This window comes from Colossoma macropomum, unplaced genomic scaffold, assembly GCF_904425465.1.
Source record: "Colossoma macropomum unplaced genomic scaffold, Colossoma_macropomum, whole genome shotgun sequence".
NCBI classification, from domain to species: domain Eukaryota; kingdom Metazoa; phylum Chordata; class Actinopteri; order Characiformes; family Serrasalmidae; genus Colossoma; species Colossoma macropomum.
In genome coordinates this window covers 1,789,259-1,809,898 of record NW_023494796.1, presented here as the reverse complement: position 1 = coordinate 1,809,898, position 20,640 = coordinate 1,789,259, and the positions used below count along the sequence as shown (strand labels likewise).

The window sequence follows — 20,640 nt, the reverse complement described above, 5'->3', positions numbered from 1 at the left end:
ACCACTTCGAACAACTTGAACAAATCCATGAATAGATTAAAATAAATGGATCAACAAAACATTTAAGGCCAAAATCTTCTCAAAACTAGTGTCTAAGACATCAGGCAGTGAATTCATAACCATTTCATATGTGAACTTTCTGTGAGGGAGCTTTTAGAGGTGGACGACTGGTTTCTATCACCACCACTGTGAACAACTCTGTCTCTAGAACGGAGCGTTTCACACCAAACCACTCTGAATGACTTGGTTTACATCTTAACTATTTAATTATTCAGACATTTTCTAGACTTCATCAGCTGTTGATCTGCAGAGATCTTTAATGAAGCAGGATTTCATAATTAATGTTTGAGCCTGCAGTGTGAGTCTAGGCCTGTGACCAGTTTCAAGCTCTTATCTGTTTTTAAATGATGTAAACTGGGTGGTCCTAATCTTGGGTAATGCTTCCGTAAGCACTCCCCTGACCAATCATAAGGCTGCGTCTCTTGCTCCGCCCACACAAACCAGTTTCAGAGTCAGAGAAACTCAGTGAGCTAAAGTTAACCCAGCAGAACCAAAAGCTAGCAAGCTAGACCGCCTGTCTGTCGCCCGTTCATTCGTTTATCTACACACCAACACTGTTCGCCCACCCACTCCTTCATTCACATATTGCTTTGTCCGTCCATCTGCATGTCTGTTCGTCCGTGACTTTTGTCGTCCAGTTAGCGTCACATAAAAGCTGAATAATGATTTTAGTACTGTATGAGCAGCAGAGCCATAGATATACATACCGAGATGCCGCGTTGCCTGTTGTTCTCTATCTGAGGCGATACGTCTGCACGTCCGCCATGTTGGAGAGGTCAAGATCCGCTTGTGAACAAATTCACTTGTATTGAGAGACGATGAGTCTCAGAATTAGATCAGCCACAACTTCCTTACTACTGAACTGATTTGCACCAAATCTGTTTTGTTATAATCCTCAGATTAATCTAGGTTACACTGCTCTCGGTAACTTTTATTACTTTAATAACTGATCGTGCTAATTAGCCGTCTGGACCAGCAGGAAAGTAGTCAGTCTGCACCTGACATTAAAAACCGAGTTTAGCGCAAGTAAGAAGGACGAAGCCGAAGTTGGCTTCCTATTCGCCAGCTTCTTGTTCATATTTTCCAGTTCCACCTTAAATGGTGCATCAGCCAGCTTGTTGTTTGAATTTTCCCATTCCACCTTAAATGGTTCAGCAGTCACTTTCTGGTGCCTGAAGCTGCACCATTCAAGGTAGAACGGGAAAATTCGAACAAGAAGCTGGCTGATGCACCATTTAAGGTGGAATGGGAAAATTCAAACAAGAAACTGGCGAATAAGCAGCTAACTTCGGCTTCGTGTGAGAAGATGCTAACGTTAATCTATTATGAACATCTACATGGATTAAGGAGTGCTGTAACTTACCTAGAAAGCATTAACCATCATTGTAAATAAATAAATACCACGACGTTAAGATCCCCTGAATAGACTATTAAATGAAATAAGCTTAATATAAAACCAGAGGAAAAACAATCACATCAACAGGTTCTCTTATTTTTTATTTAAGCTTTGCTGGATGTTTAATATAACACTCAAGTTTAGTTTAGAGACTGTTCACTGGTTGAATAACAAACAGGGAAGCTCATAACACTCAACATGGCGTCTGTCTGCAGAGAAAGTCCCGGCCTTCAAGACAAAGAGCCAATCAGCTTGCTGGAGGAGGGTCGACGATATTGTGCTGCTAGCGGGAAAAGACATTGTGGAAATCTGGCCAGAACAAGTCGAAAACCGCCATGGCAGCGGTGAGAGATGCTGTAATTTGTAAATAGTTGTCATTGTGCAGTTAAAAGATGTAGATATGGGTTACTTGTGTGCTGCTGTGCTGGGTTGTGGGTAATTGGGGTAGTGTTGGTAATTACCGTCAGGGTGAAGTGCTGAGCAGCGGGTCTTCCATACTGCAAGGTTAATTAAAGCACTTGATTGAGGCGCTACGATTCCCGTGTCGTCTTCTTTTACGCCGATGCCACAATTTGATTATTCAACAACAGGTTTCAGTTAAACTGAAGCATCAAACTGTAGATTTAGCAGCTTTTATTTTATCCATAAATATGCAAACATTCCACATTTATTACAGTGCAGTCGGACAGAGCAGTCTCGATATTCAGCCGTTCAGCAGCAGCGTTTTCAGACAGCGTTTCTGCCTTCACTCCTCCCACGCATCTCCATATTTGTTTTTCTTCACTGCACAGAGAGAAGAGCAAAGATCAGACTTCAGAAACCTAAAATCTGTTCTACACGGTGTTCAATACAACCTTATAACTAGACTTGCACCGATTTAAAGTTAGACATACAGTCAAACGCAGTATTGATGACGGCGATGAGGAAATGATACCAATGATAAATTCCAACAAATAAATGCCAATCATTCATAAAGTGGAACATTATAAATACCAGGACCTACAAGCTAGTCAGGTTAGAGAGCGTTATTATTGGTATTGATACTTAGTACTGGTCGATATTCAAGGATCAGGTATCAGTATCGGAAGGGGAAAGTAGTATCGGCACATCTCTGATTATAATTTCTTGAAGGAAGACTAAAGATGAAAATGTAGACAAATAATGTGCAGTACTGTTACTGCTCGATCTAAGGAGGAGGAGCGACTAACTGCATGCTAACTGAAAACAGCAGCGCTAATTAAACTGGTTGTATTAATTCACTGAAGTTATAAAGACTGTTTCAGCCTGGGCTGCATTTTGAATAAGCCTACTTACCACAGGTAAAGGGGGGTTTACGCTACTTTACTCCATGCCTAACAACACCCCTTAAAATCCCAGTAACACACAGGTAAATGGGAGGTTTACTCCACTTTACTCCATGCCTAACAACACCCCTTAAAATCCCAGTAACACACAGGTAAAAGGGGGGTTTACTCCACTTTACTCTATGCCTAACAACACCCCTTAAAATCCCAGTAACACACAGGTAAACGGGGCGTTTACTCCACTTTACTCCATGCCTAACAACACCCCTTAAAATCCCAGTAACACACAGGTAAATGGGAGGTTTACTCCACTTTACTCCATGCCTAACAACACCCCTGTAGCACAAGTCCTCTCATGGATAGTTGCTGTAATCAGCAGCAACAAATGTTAACAGTGAACAGTTCTGACCCTGGTGGGATGGTCTCTGCTGGGGGTTTGTTTCCTGTTTCAGAGTGACCTCATAGCTCTCCCTGTTCCTGCTCCACAAATCCCCGCAAAGAATCTTCCTTTTCTGCACCTAATCATCATCAATATGCTCTATTACAGGTGAGGAGTTAGAGATTAGCCACTAGCCAACAAACAATGGAAGCTTATACCCCACCAATTAGCACAGCGCTAACCTCAGCCTCAAAGCAGAGACCATCCCACCAGGGTTAGAACTGTTCACTGTTAAATTTGCTGCTGCTGATGACAGCAACTATCCATGAGAGGACTTGCGTTACTGGGATTTTAAGGGGTGTTGTTAGGCATGGAGTAAAGTGGAGTAAACCCCCCATTTACCTGTGTGTTACTGGGATTTTAAGGGGTGTTGTTAGGCATGGAGTAAAGTGGAGTAAACCCCCCATTTACCTGTGTGTTACTGGGATTTTAAGGGGTGTTGTTAGGCATGGAGTAAAGTGGAGTAAACCCCCCATTTACCTGTGGTAAGGAGGCTTATTCAAGAAGCAGCCCAGGCTGAAACTTCAGTGAATTAATACAACCAGTTTAACAGCCTTGTAGCACCAAAACCAAGGAAGAAAGGAAACTTTAGATGCCAAAGATGACGTAGCTGATTTAAAGGGGGTTGATTCTGCATAATTCAGAGGTTGAGATGTAAACAGAGTCATTCAGAGTGGTTTGGTGTGAAATGGTTGATTGTAGAGACTCTGATTTCTTTACAGTGCTGGTGATAGGAACCAGGAGTCGCCATGACTACAACACAAATAGAGCCATTTTTTTTACTATCCAAAACTACCAGTGAACCTACAGGAGTCGTCTGAGTTTTATATGGAATGTTGATGTTGGTAAAATATTACAAAATCTAAAATACAATTTCTTTGGGGACTATTTTGCCTCGCAACACCCGGTGTGTATCCTTCCACCATGAATGGATTTTGAGGCCAAATCTTCTTAAACCTTTTGTAAAACAGTGTCTCAGACATCAGGCAGTGAATTCATAGCCATTTCACGTAAGAACTTTCTGTGAGGGACCTTTTAGAGGTGGACGTCTGGTTCCTATCACCACCACTGTGAACCATTCTGACTTGGTAAGTTTCTCTAGAACGGAGCGTTTCACTCCAAACCACTCTGAACGACTCTGTTTACATCTCAGCCATTTCATTAATTTAATTTTGAAAGATCAACTGAACACGTCTGGGGGGAGAGTGGAGGGATTAGAGATTACCCTTTGACTGAGGGTAGCTGTGCTGTGCTGATTGTGTACTCTGGCTGTCAGACTGGAACGAACTCTCAGAGTGACGCTGTTCCTCATTCAGCTCTGACTGACCACAACCGAACCTGAACAACAACAAAGAACAACATGTTATCAGCTGTTCATTGGCTGATCATTGTCACAGGGCTGTACAACATGGGCAGACACTAGATTACATTCCTGATTTCTGCAAAATGATCAAATTCAATGCTTTTGTTAAGAAGTTATTTAACTGCAGGAAATATTAGTTTCGGTAGTGACATTTCTTACAGTCATAAACTGATTTTCAGACTTTATGACGCATTTACTTCAAAACAACGAGATCTAACTGCTCACCATGTGGCCACAGGGACAGGGATGCAGTCTCACTTCCTGCTCTAAAATGCAGGGGCGTGGCTAAAACAAGGCTCCGCCCACATACTACAACTTTCTGTGTTTTGGAAGTGACGTGAAAATGTGTCAGCATTTTTTTTTAAATTAAACTCTCAGTAAATCTAAGTCTTTCAACTTAACTTTAAAAGAACTCAAAAGATCTTAAAAAAACAGAACATTTAAAGCTGCACTATATAAGATGTTTCAGTGGTCCAAATCTGATTTTTTTCCTCATATGTGACACAGAAGTGTGTCTGCGTGTCAGTGTGAACAGCAAAAACACACTGAATCTGACATTTTCAATTCCGATTTGAGACGCTTTCATATGTGGTACTGAAATCCGATACGTATCCGATCTGTGGCAATGCGACTCAGTCTGAACAGCCAGATCGGAACTCATGCGGTTTTTACATCAGTCCAACTCGACATTCGTCATAATTTTGCGCTGCTGAGACTCAAAAACATTTGAGGTGATATTTCTGAACAAACATTATTAGAGACGTATCCAAAACTCTCCGCAGTAGGAGAACGAGGCTGCAGCGTCAGAGAACAGTTAAAAGTCTGAAAGTAAAGTTTAAAGAATCCGAGGACGCGAACCGAAGAAGTGACCAAACGCTTTTTACGGCTCGAGCACATTGTGGGTGATGAACCCAGCTGTCAGTCAGTGAAGCTTGGCAGTCGTCATTGTTTACTTCTGGATGAGCCACATGAAACAGTAACGCGTTGTTCTTTTGCACATGAGGGTCAGTTTAGGAGCTGATCTGTTCAGACTGATGTCTCAAGAAAACCTCGTATCTACATTTTTTGCTGTTTTTTTACTTTTTAACATAATTCAAAAATACTTGTTGCCCTTTACATTGTATGTAAATTTCATGATGAATGGACCAAAAGAAATGACCTAAAATGACTTGGGGGAAAAAGTCTGCTTCCACTGACTTACATTAAAAGTAAAGTATGTTTTTTCCTTTTCCTGTAAAGTTACCATTTTGGAGATACGAGGTTTTTCTTCCGACAGCAGCGAAATGTTCTCTAAAACGCAGCACTGTGTTTGTTTATTTCACTCTGTATGTGTATGTGCGCTCACGGTGGACGACGTCCCGCTCTCTGCCGGAGCGCTTCTCCTAACGGCGAATTCTCCAATCGCTTAAACTTCTCCTGGCAGGTCTTCATGTAGGAGAGCTTCCCTGCGAAGTAGCCACAAGCACCAGCGACTACACACAGACACACACGTTCAGCACCAAACGAAGTGCTAACATGATAATAAACATGACGATACTACAACTCACAGAGGACTTTCGGCACTGATCCAAACCGCGGCGACGCCGTCAGGGTTCCTGCAACGAAGGAACACACGACATAATCCCGATTTGCATTTCCAGCGAACGTAATGCAGCCGCTTGTTTACTGAGAGATGATGTGAACAGTAAACAGGGTAAACTGACCTCTGGAGATTAGGAACTGTGTGAGAGCCATGCTGGAGACGGATATGGGCACCGCTGAGGGAGAGAGAGGTTTCAGTCAGCTGTGCATCTTAAATTCAGTTAACATTCACCGGTCAGTCATAACATTATGACCACCTCCTTGTTTCTACGCTCACTGTCCATTTTATCAGCTCCACTTACTATATAGGTGCACTTTGTAGTTCTACAGTTACAGACTGTAGTCCATCTGTTTCTCTGCATACTTTGTTAGCCCCCCTTACCCTGTTCTTCAGGGGTCAGGACCCCCATGGACCCTCACAGAGCAGGCAGTATTTGGGTGGTGGATCATTCTCAGCACTGCAGTAACACTGACGTGGTGGTGGTGTGTTAGTGTGTGTTGCGCTGGTCTGAGTGGATCAGACACAGCGGTGCTGCTGGAGTTTTTAAACACTGTGTCCACTCACTGTCCACTCTATTAGACACTCCTACCTTGTCGGTCCACCTTGTAGATGTAAAGTCAGAGACGATAGCTCATCTGCTGCTGCACAGTTTGTGTTGGTCATCCTCTAGTCCTTCATCAGTGGTCACAGGACGCTGCCCACAGGACGCTGTTTAAAAACTCCAGCAGCACTGCTGTGTCTGATCCGCTCAGACCAGCGCAACACACATTAACACACCATCACCACGTCAGTGTTACTGCAGTGCTGAGAATGATCCACCACCCAAATACTGCCTGCTCTGTGAGGGTCCATGGGGGTCCTGACCCCTGAAGAACAGGGTAAGGGGGGCTAACAAAGTATGCAGAGAAACAGATGGACTACAGTCTGTAACTGTAGAACTACAAAGTGCACCTATATAGTAAGTGGAGCTGATAAAATGGACAATGAGCATAGAAACAAGGAGGGGTCATAACGTTATGCCTGATCGGTGGTTTCTAGGCTGTGGCTGTGGTATCCCAAGTAGTTGCTAAGGTGTTGCTAGGCGGTTGCTATGCTATCCCAAGAAGATTTTTTTCCTCACCAATGTTTCAGTCCAGCCTCGATCATGCAAGACAATGGAACTGCAAAAGTGCGAATGTATTAGGTATTTTAGAGATGAGAGCTGTTGTTATGATGAGTCCCAACAAAGGCATTTACTGCTGTCTTTTATTTCCATTAATTTGCCTCAACCCAACGAACCCAGTACAAATTAGATCAAGGAATCCAATAACTGAGGAAAATGACTGGGGGCAACTTAAGTAATAGGCAGTTCATGGTTTCACTCGGAAATCATTCATCAAAAAGATTTGCCATTTCTTGTGGAGTCCCTCAAGGTTCAATCTTAGGACCTTTGCTTTTCTCTTTATACATGCTACCTTTAGATGATGTCATTAGGAAGCATAGTATAACGTTTCATAGCTATGCTGACGACACCCAGCTATACATTTCTATTCCTTCTGAAGATCGGGACTAGCAGACTAACCAGCTGTGTGTCAGATATTTCTCAGTGGATGTCGCAAAATTTTCTACAATTAAATCATGAAAAAACTGAAATACTGATCATTCATAAAGAAATTTAGAGAAAAGTGATTTATGGGAAACTTGGTTCTTCAGCTTCATCTACCAAACCTGCAGTACGAAACCTGGGTGTGATCTTAGACTCTGAACTGTTTTATTATGCATGTAAACAAAGTCACTAAAGTAGCTTTTATCATTTAAGAAATATCACTAAAGTTCGGCCTTTTCTGTCTCAGAGCGATGCAGAGAAACTTGTTCCAGCAGAGTTGATCACTGTAATGATCTTCTTACTGGACTTCCTAAGAAAACAATACATCCTTTACAACTCGTACAAAATGCAGCATCCTAACAAAAACAACACAGAGAGATCAGATCAGTCCTGTTTTAAAAGAGCTGCACTGGCTGCCTGAATCATTCAGGATAGATTTTAAAGTTCTGTGACTAGTTTTTAAAGCTCAAAATGACCTTAAAGCACCGTTTACATCACAGAGCGTCTGTCTGTTTAAGATCTTAGATCTGCAGATTCTGACCTTCAACAAACACCCTCAGTAAAATACAGAAAACGTGGAGAGACTCGTTCAGTTATTCTGCTTCTAAACTGTGGAACTCAATTCCACCTTTTATCTTCTAATTTGATCGTTTTCTTCTGATTCTAAATAAATACTAATGATTTCTTGTATAACTATGTTTTGTCATCTGTCTGTAAAGCACCTTGAGCTGCCACCGGCATTAAAAGTGCTATATAAATAAAAATTATTATTATTATTATAGTTTTGGCTAATGTAATAATAATTAATAACAGTCCTATCCACATGCAAAGGAAGTACACATCAAAATATGTGTTCTTTTTTTAAATATGTGTTTTTTTTTTATATGTGTTTGTAAAATACGTCCATATATGTTTGGCACATATGTAAACATTAAAAACGTTGGCACTATTGCATGAGTAGGAAACTTTTATTAACTAAATGACTAAAACATCCATAAAGGAATGTTGTAGAAACTCTATTACACACTTATTATACTGTTATTACCTTTATTATAAGCGTTAATGTTGTGAACTCACATCTGTACCAGAAGCTCTCCTGATTACACTCCTTAAAAACCCTCCTCTCCTCCTCTGTGGGCATGTAGTCCATCCCCAAGGGACCCTAAACATCAAAATAACAAACATTCCTGTGAGAAAACGACGCTGAAACTGGCTTTTTATTGGATTTCTTTCCGTTCCACCTTAAATGGTGCAGAAGTTCCAGGCGCCAGAACGTCAACGGCTGCACCATTTAAGGTGGAACGGAAACTCTGATCCACAGCCCACACTGACCTTCGCGCTAGCTGACTTCAGCTGTGTGGGCGTGTAATCCGTCTGCTCTGCCGGGAGCGGGGTGGTCTCCCCCGGGTGGTCCGACCCTGTAAAGCCCGATAAAGATGATCGATCCATTTTCAAACCTCTACCTTTTCCTTCAACGCCACACGCTGCTTCTTCTGCGGCGCTGTTCAAGGTGACAAGTGTGCGCCTTACTGCCACCCTGTGGTCGGACAGCGCTACGACAGGATGAAGTGGACGTGCCTATTTTACACCACAAGGTGGCAGCAAAGCTATGCATAAAAAATCGGTTTAGGGTTGCTCTGTTACACGTTTGACCTTATATATATATGTGTGTGTGCTTATATAGTCTCTGATGGGATAAACCTTGTATCCCCGATTTCTGTCTATTGTTTGTTTGTTTTTGTACATAATTTGTAAACACCAGCAACTCCGTGGAAATCTCATGATGAATGGACCAACAGAAATAATCCCAAGTTACTTGGAAAAACATCCGTGATTCCCCTTTGGGGTTAATAAAATGTGATCTTATCATACCTTATATTTTTACACGAACTGCCGTTATAATTTAACAATGTTTTTTTTCCATTTTCCTGAAAATTTACCATTTTGGACATGCAAGGTTTAGTTACGACACTGACGTAATATTATATGTGGTAATAAGAAATATGTAAGAACTAAGTAAGCACTAAGCACTGTATGTAGTAATTAGTAATAAGAAGTCTTCAGAACTCATAATGGATGTCGCTGTTGATGGAACAAAACCTCGTATCTCCAAAATGGTAACTTTACAGGAGAAGGAAAAAACCTTCTTCACTTTTAATGTAAGTCAATGGAACCAGATGTTTTTGCAGGTATTTTTGGGCCGTTTCTTTTGGTCCATTTATCATGAAATTTTGATACAATGTAAAGGGTAACAGGCATTTTCAAATTATGACAAGAACTGATTATGAAAGCAGCGACACACGCACATACATACATATATATGGCATAATGAATTCTGAACACTTCTTATTACTGAAGTTATTTAATAAATAAAGTGAAAGTGGGAATAGACATTTTTGTTCACATAAACTTCTCAATGCACACAAAATGTAAGAAAGTCCTATATAGAGATGTACAGTATATGAAAAATGATGAGTGGACCCCAAAAGTAAAATTATGGACATCGAAAATGAGCATAGTAGGTCACCTTTAACACGTCCTCTACAGAGAACACACGTAAATATGACATTTTCTGCTAGTGTTAGGCCACAACTTTAAAATATTAGAAATAAATAAAACACGAAATGTGCCGTTACTTTTGCACAGGCCACACTGTATGTTTTTTTTTCTAATACGTCAAACTCAGTAAATAAACAGTACCTGTGTATTAATAAGTATTTTCTCTGTAAAGGATGTTTTAACTTATTTTAAACCAACACATTTATCAGAAATTCAACGCAACGTGGAATTTGACAGGGGCACCAAAACTTTTGCGTACCAAATAGTGAAGACTTTTGGAGCGAAGCGTTATCTCTTCACTGCAGTGTATGGTAGTACACTGTGTTTAATGGCCAGGGTCCGCCGGCGGGCCCAGAGTTTGCTTACACAGAACAGCTCAGCCGGTTTGCACTGAAGTCCCTGCAGTTACTGAATAATAAGCCTTAGTGTGTAATAAGCCTGGGATTTTAAGGGTCTTTACTTGGCTTTACTCCTCTGTGTTTGGTAGCTTTCGGCCACATACGGACCTCAATGCGTGTTTATGTTTTGTTTGTGTACACAGAAGACCTCAAAGCCGGGTTTGAATAGTGGTCAGTGTTTGCGTAACATGTAAATTAGTGTAATGCTTTATGGGGTTTATGGGGATCTCAGTGTTTGTGTGGTGCATTATCATAGTTAATGCTTACACATTCAGCAGTGCTGTGTCTTATACAAAGGGATTTACATTTGGATGCGTTGGTGGTTGTTTGATGGTGTCACAGTACAGGTGATCTGCAGACTGTACTGTAGTTTCTATAGTAGTGGTTACAGGGAGGATTTGCATGAACTAAGGCAGATCTCTCATTTATATAAGAGGGGCTCCTCTAGCATGTGAAGAAGAAGAAGAATCAGGTCGCGTCTGAGCAAGAACCCATCACAAAAAGACTTGAATCGTCTTCGTTTTCACACGGTAAGTCCAACCCAGGTTTCCCTCCGACTCAGTCATTGGATTTTAGCAGATTTTGCAGAGAAAAAATCAAATTTAGTCAATTTCCCCAACTACCACCAATGTCAAGACCTGTTTGGTGTCTGAAATTCGCTTCTCCAGTTTTACAGTGATGCTAAGAAATTCTATAAAAATAGATGTGTGAACAAAATTTAGACCTTAATTGTCCAAAACTGCCGTTTTCAGCTATGCATTGTACTTCTGAATGAGAATTCTGTTGTATATTTGTGCATTTTTATAGATAACCAGAACAACACCTCGTATCTTTACAGAAAAGTCCTGTAAAGTTACCAAAAAGGTAACTTTACAGGACAAGGAAAAACTCTATCAACTTTTAATGGAAGTAAATGGAGAAATATATCTTTACAAGTAATTTTGGACAATTTCTGATGATCCGTTTATCATGAAATTTTGACACAACTTAAAAGGCAACTGCCTTTTTCAAACTAGTCCAAAAATTTAAAAATGCTACAAGAAACAAGGTTTTGTCCCGATATGCATTCAGTTAGCACAACGCAAATTGGCGTACATAAGCTTCCATTACTTATTAGCTACATTAGCTTCATAGCTCTGGTGAAAAACTAAGGAAGCAAACTTTAGACACCAAATATGTCTTGGTGGGTCGACTACGTTTGGGAAAAGGTGGTAAATTGTGTAGATTAGATTTTTTGCGTATGTATAATGGTGTTTTTATCACCTTCTGTTCATGTCCTTCTGTTTCTTTGTGTGATAGACGAAGCTGCTCTGTCTGATCACTGAATCACTGACAAAGATTGAAGCACCATGGATTCCCTTCTGGACCTTCTCCAACCTGAAAGCAATGTGACAGAAAGTCCTCAGGACGTCGACAATTTGTCAAGCGTGCAACCAGAACCATCTGTAGACTTTCTGCACTTTGACACTGTGGCTCTTTTATTGTGTAAAGTAGTCAATGAAAGCTGCACCAAACCAGGACCCTTCAACCCCACCTCGGTGGCTTGGACCCTCACACAGGCTGTGGGGTGGGCAACATTCTCTGTGGAATTACCCACAGTTCTCTTGGCCTCATATGCCCTGTTTCGATTGGTCAGGGCTGGTCATGTGGCGCCGGTGTATGTGATCAACCTCCTCGCGTCCGATTTGATCCAGATCGCGGTGCGGCCAGCGTTCATGAAGTTCTACAGTGATGCCTCGTCCATCTATCTTTCCTTGCGTTCAAAGAACAGCATGTTGTCCGTTACAACCTTCTACGATGAACGTTCCCCGGTTCCTGCTGTCATTTTCTACTTCGGCTTGGCAGCTAGTGTTGGCTTCATGTTATGCATTGCTCTAGAGCGCTACCTGCTGGTGGTCTGGCCACTCTGGTACCGCTGCAGGCGCACCATCCGCCATTCCCTGCTGGCCTCTGGAGGTGTGTGGGTGTCTGTAGGTGTCTTCCTTATCCTGCAGTCCCAGTTTGCCCATGATCAGGTCACCTTCTTCAAGAGCCCCAAGACTGGATCTAGTCAGGTGGCTGTGGCCCCATGTGGCTCCTTCTGCTGGCCACAGGCCGTCCTGTTACTGCTGCCTGTTCCTCTGCTCCTTGGGTTCCTGATGGGCACTTGGAGAGTCCTGCGTCGCTCAACATCTGTCTCTGCAAGCGAGCGAAATAAGGTTCCTTTTTTTAGATTTCTAGAAGCTCCCTCATATAGTAGACCTGGGTTCCCATGGTGGCCGTATTACAGAAACATCCTAGCTTTTATCTGTTTAATTACCATGACAATGATCCTAGTGAATAATGAGTAGGCAGAGCTGAACGTGTGTCTGTTTATCAGGAGGACTAACGTTAGCGTGCTCGGCTAAAGTGATTGGGAAATGGAAACTGAAACCGTAGAGCGGCGACACTCTGATAAACAGCAGGAGGCGCTCTCACAATATTCATGATCTCCAGTTTATCACACTTTAGTTTTGTTTTGACTTTTTTACATCAGTAACAGTAGCTGTAACTTACATTTTTAACATTATTTTGATGACGTTTACTTTTTAGCTGTGTGCGGATGATCGGTTGCTAGGCAACAGACATGACAGTTAAGTGTTGATTCAGTCGAGCAGGTTTCCTAACTTGAGATAAGATGCTGTAAAATAAGATAAAATTCCTAAATCTTATCTTGACCTGTCAGGTCTTAACATAGGAGATAAAAACAGAAAGTTTCCGTAAAACGGCCCCTGGATTTTGTACAGTTTGGAGACTGTAACTAAATCGAGTAATTAAATGATGAGTTGAATTAGGTGGGTTTGTGCTGGGAAATCACGAGAAGTGCTTGACAGAGGCCTTCTAGAACCATTACTGATTTCCTCTGCTGCAGAACTCTCTTTTCAATAGAGGTTCTCAGATCCAGCCCCTGTCCTGCACAGGTTTAAGTATTCCTTACCCCCAAGAAACCTGAGCAAACCCCTCAGGTAATTATGAAGTATTGCATGACTTATGGGTTCTTCAGATTGATGGAGACTGTGTTGTATATGTCTATGTGTATGTGTTGTTGAAAATGGTTTTGTATAGCACCAAAAAGGGTTCTGCTATTCACTCTCATAAAGATGGTTCTTTGGGAGTTCTTTAGTAAATAGAAAATGTCTCTATATTGAACCATGTACACTGAAAGAACGCTTTGCTTGATTAAATGGTTCTTTGCATCATGAAATTGTGCTTCAGATTGATGGAGAACGTGCTATGGATGGTTCTATCTAGTACCCAAAAGGGCTCTGCTATGTTATACAAGCTTAACATAACAATAGAAGAAGCCTTTCGACTGCTATATAGAACCCTTTCTATACACATTCTCCATCAATCTGATGAACTCTTTCACCATACAAAGAACACTTCAATCATGCGGATGGTTCTTTTAGTGTTCATGGTTCAATATAGAACCATTTTCTAAATTAAAGAACCCCTGAAGAACCATCTTTTTAAGAGAGTGTATATAAGCTTAATATCATAACCATAGAAGAACACTTTTGGGTGTTATATAGAACCATATACAACACTTTCTCCATTGTTCTCCATGGAAATGATTCTAGATAGAACTTAGGGTTCTAAATAGAACCATTCTCTTTACTAAAGAACCCTTGAAGAATCAATTATCAATCGAATCAATTGAAGAATTAAAGTAAACGGGTGACCAACTCACACTTCAACACTGATTAAACACTGATTCTTCATGATGACTTTCTAATGTTTATGCCTCCTAAAACAAAGTGGTGAACCATTTGCACTTTATTACTGATTAAATACTGGTTATTCATATTTGTGCCCCCTAAAGTAAAGCGTTTAATTATTCTGACTATGGTACAGATTAAATGGCAACAAATTAGTAGGTGTCAATCATTACTCAACAAAACGACAGCCTTCTTTTTGCCCTCTGAGAACAGGGATCGCTCATATGGCTTATATAAAAACAGGACATTGACAAAATCCAAAGGAATTAAAAATATTTTGTTATTGTCTTCTGACTTTTACACTTATATCATCACTGTTGGAACAAAACCTTGTATCTCCAAAATGGCCACTTTACAGGAGGAAGAAAAAGCTTCTTAACTTCCAATGGAAGTTAACGAGGAAATGATTTATTCCTAGTTATTTTGGGGCATTTATATTAGTCCAGTCATAATGAACCTTTGACACAATGTAAAGGGAAGCTTGCCAAAAAATGAGGAACAACAAAAATGGTGATACGAAGTTATGTCCCGACAGCAGGGTTGGGATAGCTACTGAAAAATTAGTAGTTAGCTACTTTGTAGCTACTTTCCCAAAATTTGTAGCTCGCTACAATTTAGATACTTTTCCAGAAAAAGTAGTGACTACTTTTTAGCCACTTTCAAGTGCGACTGTCAGAATGTTTTCTCCACCTGACACACCAAACAAGCCCAACTGACAGTGTAAACAAGACACTGTATTTAATCCTGTGCCAGAAAGAAACAACTGAAAAGCTGCAAGCATACGAAAGGATTACTAAAAAGTAAATTTAAGTGTAACCAACAATCAAACTTACACAACCAAAGGCGTCATATCCAACAAAAATTTAGATTTAGGGCAAAGTCAATCATTCCAGATTTTTCCTAACAGAAATCAACAAATATAACTGAATACAAACCAAACAATTCTGTGCAAAGCATTGTCAACTGCTGAAATAAAACTGCTCCAGCTTAAACATTTCAGTAAGATACAGACATTCATAGTCCTTTAAACTTCAGCAACACTTTAGCCTCAGAATTCTCATCAGTGTCTCTGGCTCTGTTTGGGGTGAGAATCAGGCCTGAATAATCTCTCCACTGCTGCAGAGCTGCTGCGGCTCCGTAGCAAAACTAGATTTTTAGGTAAAATGACATAACACAATATAACATAACATAACATAATCCTCCTTTGCTGTAAAATCGTTATAACACGCAGACTGCCGGACACACAGCAATGCAGATAACGAAACGACAAAGAGAGAGATTTAAGGCGAACATCGGTAGTTTGGAGATGAATGGCGCTCAGCTGGCTTCCTCATACGTTTAATCTGCAACAACTTGCGAGGCTGAAGTCAGCTTGTCATTCTCCTGCTTCTCGTTCAAATTCTCCCGTTCCACCTTAAATGGCACAGCAGTACAATCTGGCACCTCAGGCACCATTAAAGGTAAATGGACAATTCGTAAACGGGACAATTCGAACAAGAAGCTGGCAAATGAGAAGCGACTTCAGCCTCGTAAAAATCAAACATTGAGAGACATTTTACAAGAAACTTGCGGAGAAGTTTCCTGAGATGCAAGGAAAGCGGCTACAGCTGAGCTAAAGCTTAAAGCAGAGCAGAGTAAGTCTGCGTTTTCGTTTATATTATATCTTTAGCCTATACTAGTACATCAGCACATGCTGGGACACATTTACAGCCAAGATGGTAAAACAAACATAAAATGCTGTGGCTCCCAAAGTGGTTTCAATTTTTTTGAAAGGACAAAATGGCTCTTCTAAACATTTGGGTTGCGACCCTGAGCTAAGCCTACTAGTAACACATTGCTCTGAGAATGTGTGAGGTGTTCCAGTTTGCCCATGATCAGTTCACCTTCTTCAAGAGCCCCAAGACTGGGTCTAGTCTGGTGGCCGTGGCCCCATGTGGCTCCTTCTGCTGGCCACAGGCCGTCCTATTACCTCTGCCTGTTCCTCAGCTCCTCGGGTTCCTGATGGGGCACCTGGAGAGTCTCTGCAAGTGAACAAAATTAGTCTCCTTTTTTAGATTTCTAGAAGCTCCCTCATATAGTAGACCCGGGTTCCCATGATGGCCATATTACAGAAACATCCTAACTCTGAAATTTTATCTGTTTAATCACCATGACGATGATCGTGGTGAATAATAAGGAGACAGAGCTGAACCTGTGTCTGTTTATTAGGAGGAAAAACATTCGACTAAAGCCTTTGGGAAATGGAAACTGAAACCGTAGAGCGGTGATGTGTTTTACACATTGCTCTAAGACGTCAGGCCTGAAAATGCACATGAGCATAAAACTTGTAACACTCAGACAAGGCAAAACCACATGTAAACATTACATCTGCCACACAAATTGTGTATATAAAACAATACGTGCATGCATTATTTTACCAACTCGCCTATAAAAGTAAGAAAAATGCTTTTATGCCGGTCAAAACTGCTTTTAGTTCAGTAATATTTCATGAAAATATTTACTCAAGACTCTGTAAGCCTGTTTGCACCTCGCATTAATGTGTGTTTTGTGTCTGAATAGTATCTGGATAAACTTTGCCTGGATTCCACTTTGAACTAAAATGCGTCCCCATTTAGTGATCTGATCATAATCCGCTCACAGTGCGTCCTGGGGGTGTTTACACCTGGCTTTTAATGTGATCCAATCACAAAACGCATGTTAATGCAAGGTGTAAACAGCCTCTATGGCTGCTTGACCTATAGAGACTACCGCAATCACTGCCATCTACTGGTGAAGAAATATATCTGTAGTTTTCGGCTGTGAAAACAGTTGGAGTTTCATTCCAAAATCCCCTTAACAAGCCATGGGCCCCCCGGTGGACCCAAAGTATTATTACACACTTCTATAACCTAAGAATAGATCCATTTGTTTGCATTGAAATCCCTGTAGCTACTGAATAATAAGCATTTTTATTTATGAGAAGGTAGAATATATTAAGACAACTCACAGTTTTAATGAAATAAAATGCCTGTTTTTGGTAGATAAACTAAATAAACACAACAGTTCATGTTAATCTTGCCGCATAAGCTACGTAGGTAACAGCATGATATTACAGAATGACATAGGTAATAGTACAAATTCTATAAATAAATTTGTACTATTAATAAATAACACATTAATATTTGATAAATTCAGACATTGAAAAAAGCCTTTATTACCTTCATTTTCATTCAGAAATTAATGCTCAGTAATTTAATCGTATGATTGTTTATATACGACTCATTCATTTGTTCCTGATTAGTGGCTTGTTACTTTCTGATTAATTGATGGTTGATGGTTCTTCGAGGGTCCTTCAGAAATGGGAAAGGTTCTATTTAGAACCATAAGTCCTAGAGTTAACCATTTTGTGCGTAAAGGGTTCTTTGCATTGCAAAACGGTTCTTCAGATTGATGGAGAATGTGTTGTATATGGTTCTATATAGAACCATTTTGAAAATGGTTCCATGTGACACCAAAACAAGTTCTTCTGTTGCAACAAGCTTGACATCATAACAATAGCAGAACGTTGAAGGGTTCAAGCTTTTACACAATAGCAGAACCCTTTTAAAAAAGATACTAAATAGAACCATTTGTAACACATTCTCCATCAATCTGAAGAACAATTTCGTCATGTAACGAACAATTTGAGCATGCAAATGTCTCTATTTAGAACTCATGGTTCTAAAACCATTCCTGTTACTAAAGAACCCTTGAAGAACCATCTTTTTTAGGGCTGTACTATAAAGTATTACCATTTCTGGTTACTTTAAGTTCGATGAATTTGGTGACCTTTGGTTTAACCCTTTCACAGCTGTTCTGTAAGGCTAATGAGGTTCTTCTCTGGCAAGGTTTGTCACTCAGAGAAGGAACTCTCAGAGGTCATTCATTGATTAAAGTGTTGGATCAGGAACACCATAGATTCCAGTTAAGGATCCTTTGTTTGATAGTGCAAGGGTTCTTAACCCCAGTCTCACCAGCAGGGCTCACCAGCAGGCCCAGAGCTTTATTACACACTTCTATAACCTATGAATAACTCAGCCAGTTTGCATTGAAGTCTTTGTAGTTACTGAGTAATAAGCCTTAGTGTGTAAAAAGGCAGGGATATTAAGGCTTAACAAGTGCCTTACTGGCTGGCTGAGGTGTTCGGAGAATGGAAAACACAAAAATGTGCAGAGGGTTGCCAGGACTGGGATTTGGAGCCCCTGATATAGTGAATTGATTGTGTAATGAAGGCCAAAGTGACTTCTAGGGAGGACAGATAAAAAGTCAAGCATCATTTTGAATTTGACATTGAACCTGTGTTTGTATGTGTGCATGAAAGATTCTCGGAGTGCTGCTGCTGGTCCTGGGGAACTACACGCTGCTGTTTCTGCCCAGCATTGTGGTGCTTCTGTACTACAACTCCCAGCCAAGAGGCAGATTCCCAGCGTCCAGTGAGCGGATCGACTACGCCACCGCTGTGCTGATGGATGCTGTGGCCCTCGCTCTCCTCTACGTCAGCCCTCTAGTGGACACCCTGCTCTACATCTTCCTTCGCCAGCACAACGAGGACTCCAGGGATGCCTTCAGCTGCCTGTCCAAGTCCTGCTCATGCATGTCTTGCATGATGTAATGACTAACCAATGGGAGATGAGTGCTAGAACTGTATTACTCCTGTTGTGACCACACCCCCTTCATGTTTGGGTGCAAAGGCACTAGGTGGTGACAAAGAGTGGGGTCTAATTGGAGAGGTACACCGATCAGGCATAACATTACGACCACCTCCTTCTACGCTCATGGTCCATTTTATCAGCTCCACTTACTATATAGGTGCACTTTGTAGTTCTACAGTTACAGACTGTAGTCCATCTGTTTCTCTGCATACTTTGTTAGCCCCCTTTTACCCTGTTCTTCAGTGGTCAGGACCCCCATGGACCCTCACAGAGCAGGTACTATTTGGGTGGTGGATCATTCTCAGCACTGCAGTAACGCTGACGTGGTGGTGGTGTGTTAGTGTGTGTTGCGCTGGTCTGAGTGGATCAGACACAGCAGTGCTGCAGGAGCTTTTAAACACCTCAGTGTCACTGCTGGACTGAGAATAGTCCACCAACCAAAAATATCCAGCCAACAGCGTCCTGTGGGCAGCGTCCTGTGACCACTGATGAAGGACTAGAGGATGACCAACACAAACTGTGCAGCAGCAGATGAGCTATCGTCTCTGACTTTACATCTACAAGGTGGACTGACAAGGTAGGAGTGTCCAATAGAGTGGACAGTGAGTGGACACAGTGAATAAAAACTCCAGCAGCACTGCTGTGTCTGAGAATGATCCAGCACCCAAACAGTACCTACTCTTTTTAATTAAACATAATTTATCCTTTTCACTCCATTACAATGTTGCCACTTCTCTCCTTCTATTGTGTTGTATCCATGGAAGACATTGGGGGCTCGTCCAGGATCTAAAACTGGGGACCTCATGCACATGAAGTGAGAATCAAAACTCACCTTTTTCTGCCACCTACTGTACTGGAATTAGACTACAGGGACCCAAACATGATAAGGGGGGGGGGTGGCTCATAAAACTCAGTAAATGTAATTTAACTCAAAGCCCTGACCTAATGTGCCATATCCATCTAATTAATATCGGGTTAATATTGGATTGTATTCATTCATAAACATATTTTCTTTATCCTTCTAAACATTATACACTTCCTGCACATTTTCATATTTACAATCTTATCCAATCAGGCAGCTGTTGGGTTTATGGAAAAAAGAAACGTTTACTGTCAACTAGTGTGACTGATGTGAGCTGTGTGTGTGTCTGATGTTGGGGTAGCTGAACATCTTAAACGTTAAACGTTAATTGATGCGTTCACTCAAAGTCCTAATAGAACGCATAGTGCTAAGAGTAAAGTTTGGAGGAGGAGGGATGATGAGCCTTGTTTTTTGGGGCTCCTCAGTTCCATTGAAGGGCGATGTTAAAGCTGCAGCTCACAAAGACATATTAAGGGATAATTACATGCTTCCAACTTTTTGGGGGTTTGGGGATGACCCTTTCCTGGCAAGCCAGCAAGCCTGAGCCCCTGTGCACAAAGTGAGCCCCATAAAGACATGGTGTGATGAATTTGATGTGGAGGAACTCCAATGGTCTCCACAGAGCCCTGACCTCAACCCCACTGAACACCTTTGGGATAAACTGGAACGTTGGTTGTGAGCCAGA

The 20,640-nt window shown here is 41.2% G+C and overlaps 2 protein-coding genes across 2 annotated transcripts; one reads left to right on the top strand and one right to left on the bottom strand.

Moving 5' to 3' along the window:
- Positions 1–2,072: 2,072 nt before the first annotated feature.
- On the bottom strand, positions 2,073–9,243 carry LOC118816985 (OCIA domain-containing protein 1-like). Its single transcript, XM_036583614.1, has 7 exons — positions 9,062–9,243; positions 8,807–8,891; positions 6,266–6,319; positions 6,110–6,157; positions 5,908–6,034; positions 4,425–4,537; positions 2,073–2,239 (listed from the first exon to the last, which is right to left on the bottom strand). The coding sequence occupies exons 1-7, from the start codon at positions 9,176–9,178 to the stop codon at positions 2,202–2,204; spliced, it is 582 nt and encodes a 193-aa protein (XP_036439507.1). The 5' UTR covers positions 9,179–9,243; the 3' UTR covers positions 2,073–2,201.
- A 2,792-nt stretch (positions 9,244–12,035) lies between these two features.
- si:ch211-132e22.4 (oxoeicosanoid receptor 1) lies at positions 12,036–19,053 on the top strand. The gene is made up of 3 exons (XM_036583830.1): positions 12,036–12,386; positions 12,453–12,884; positions 18,763–19,053. The coding sequence occupies exons 1-3, from the start codon at positions 12,036–12,038 to the stop codon at positions 19,051–19,053; spliced, it is 1,074 nt and encodes a 357-aa protein (XP_036439723.1).
- The last annotated feature ends 1,587 nt before the right edge of the window (positions 19,054–20,640 follow it).

Excerpts from the sequence above, each read along its gene's own strand:
- LOC118816985 (XM_036583614.1), bottom strand. The coding sequence starts at position 9,178 with ATGGATCGATCATCTTTATCGGGCTTTACAGGGTCGGACCACCCGGGG. Across the intron at positions 6,035-6,109 it reads ATCAGTGCCGAAAGTCCTCT|TCGCTGGTGCTTGTGGCTAC; the intron begins GTGAGTTGTAGT and ends GTCTGTGTGTAG. Across the intron at positions 2,240-4,424 it reads CAGCTACCCTCAGTCAAAGG|TGAAGAAAAACAAATATGGA; the intron begins GTAATCTCTAAT and ends CTCTCTGTGCAG.
- si:ch211-132e22.4 (XM_036583830.1), top strand. The coding sequence starts at position 12,036 with ATGGATTCCCTTCTGGACCTTCTCCAACCTGAAAGCAATGTGACAGAA. Across the intron at positions 12,387-12,452 it reads CCGATTTGATCCAGATCGCG|AACAGCATGTTGTCCGTTAC; the intron begins GTGCGGCCAGCG and ends TTGCGTTCAAAG. Across the intron at positions 12,885-18,762 it reads CTGCAAGCGAGCGAAATAAG|ATTCTCGGAGTGCTGCTGCT; the intron begins GTTCCTTTTTTT and ends TGTGCATGAAAG.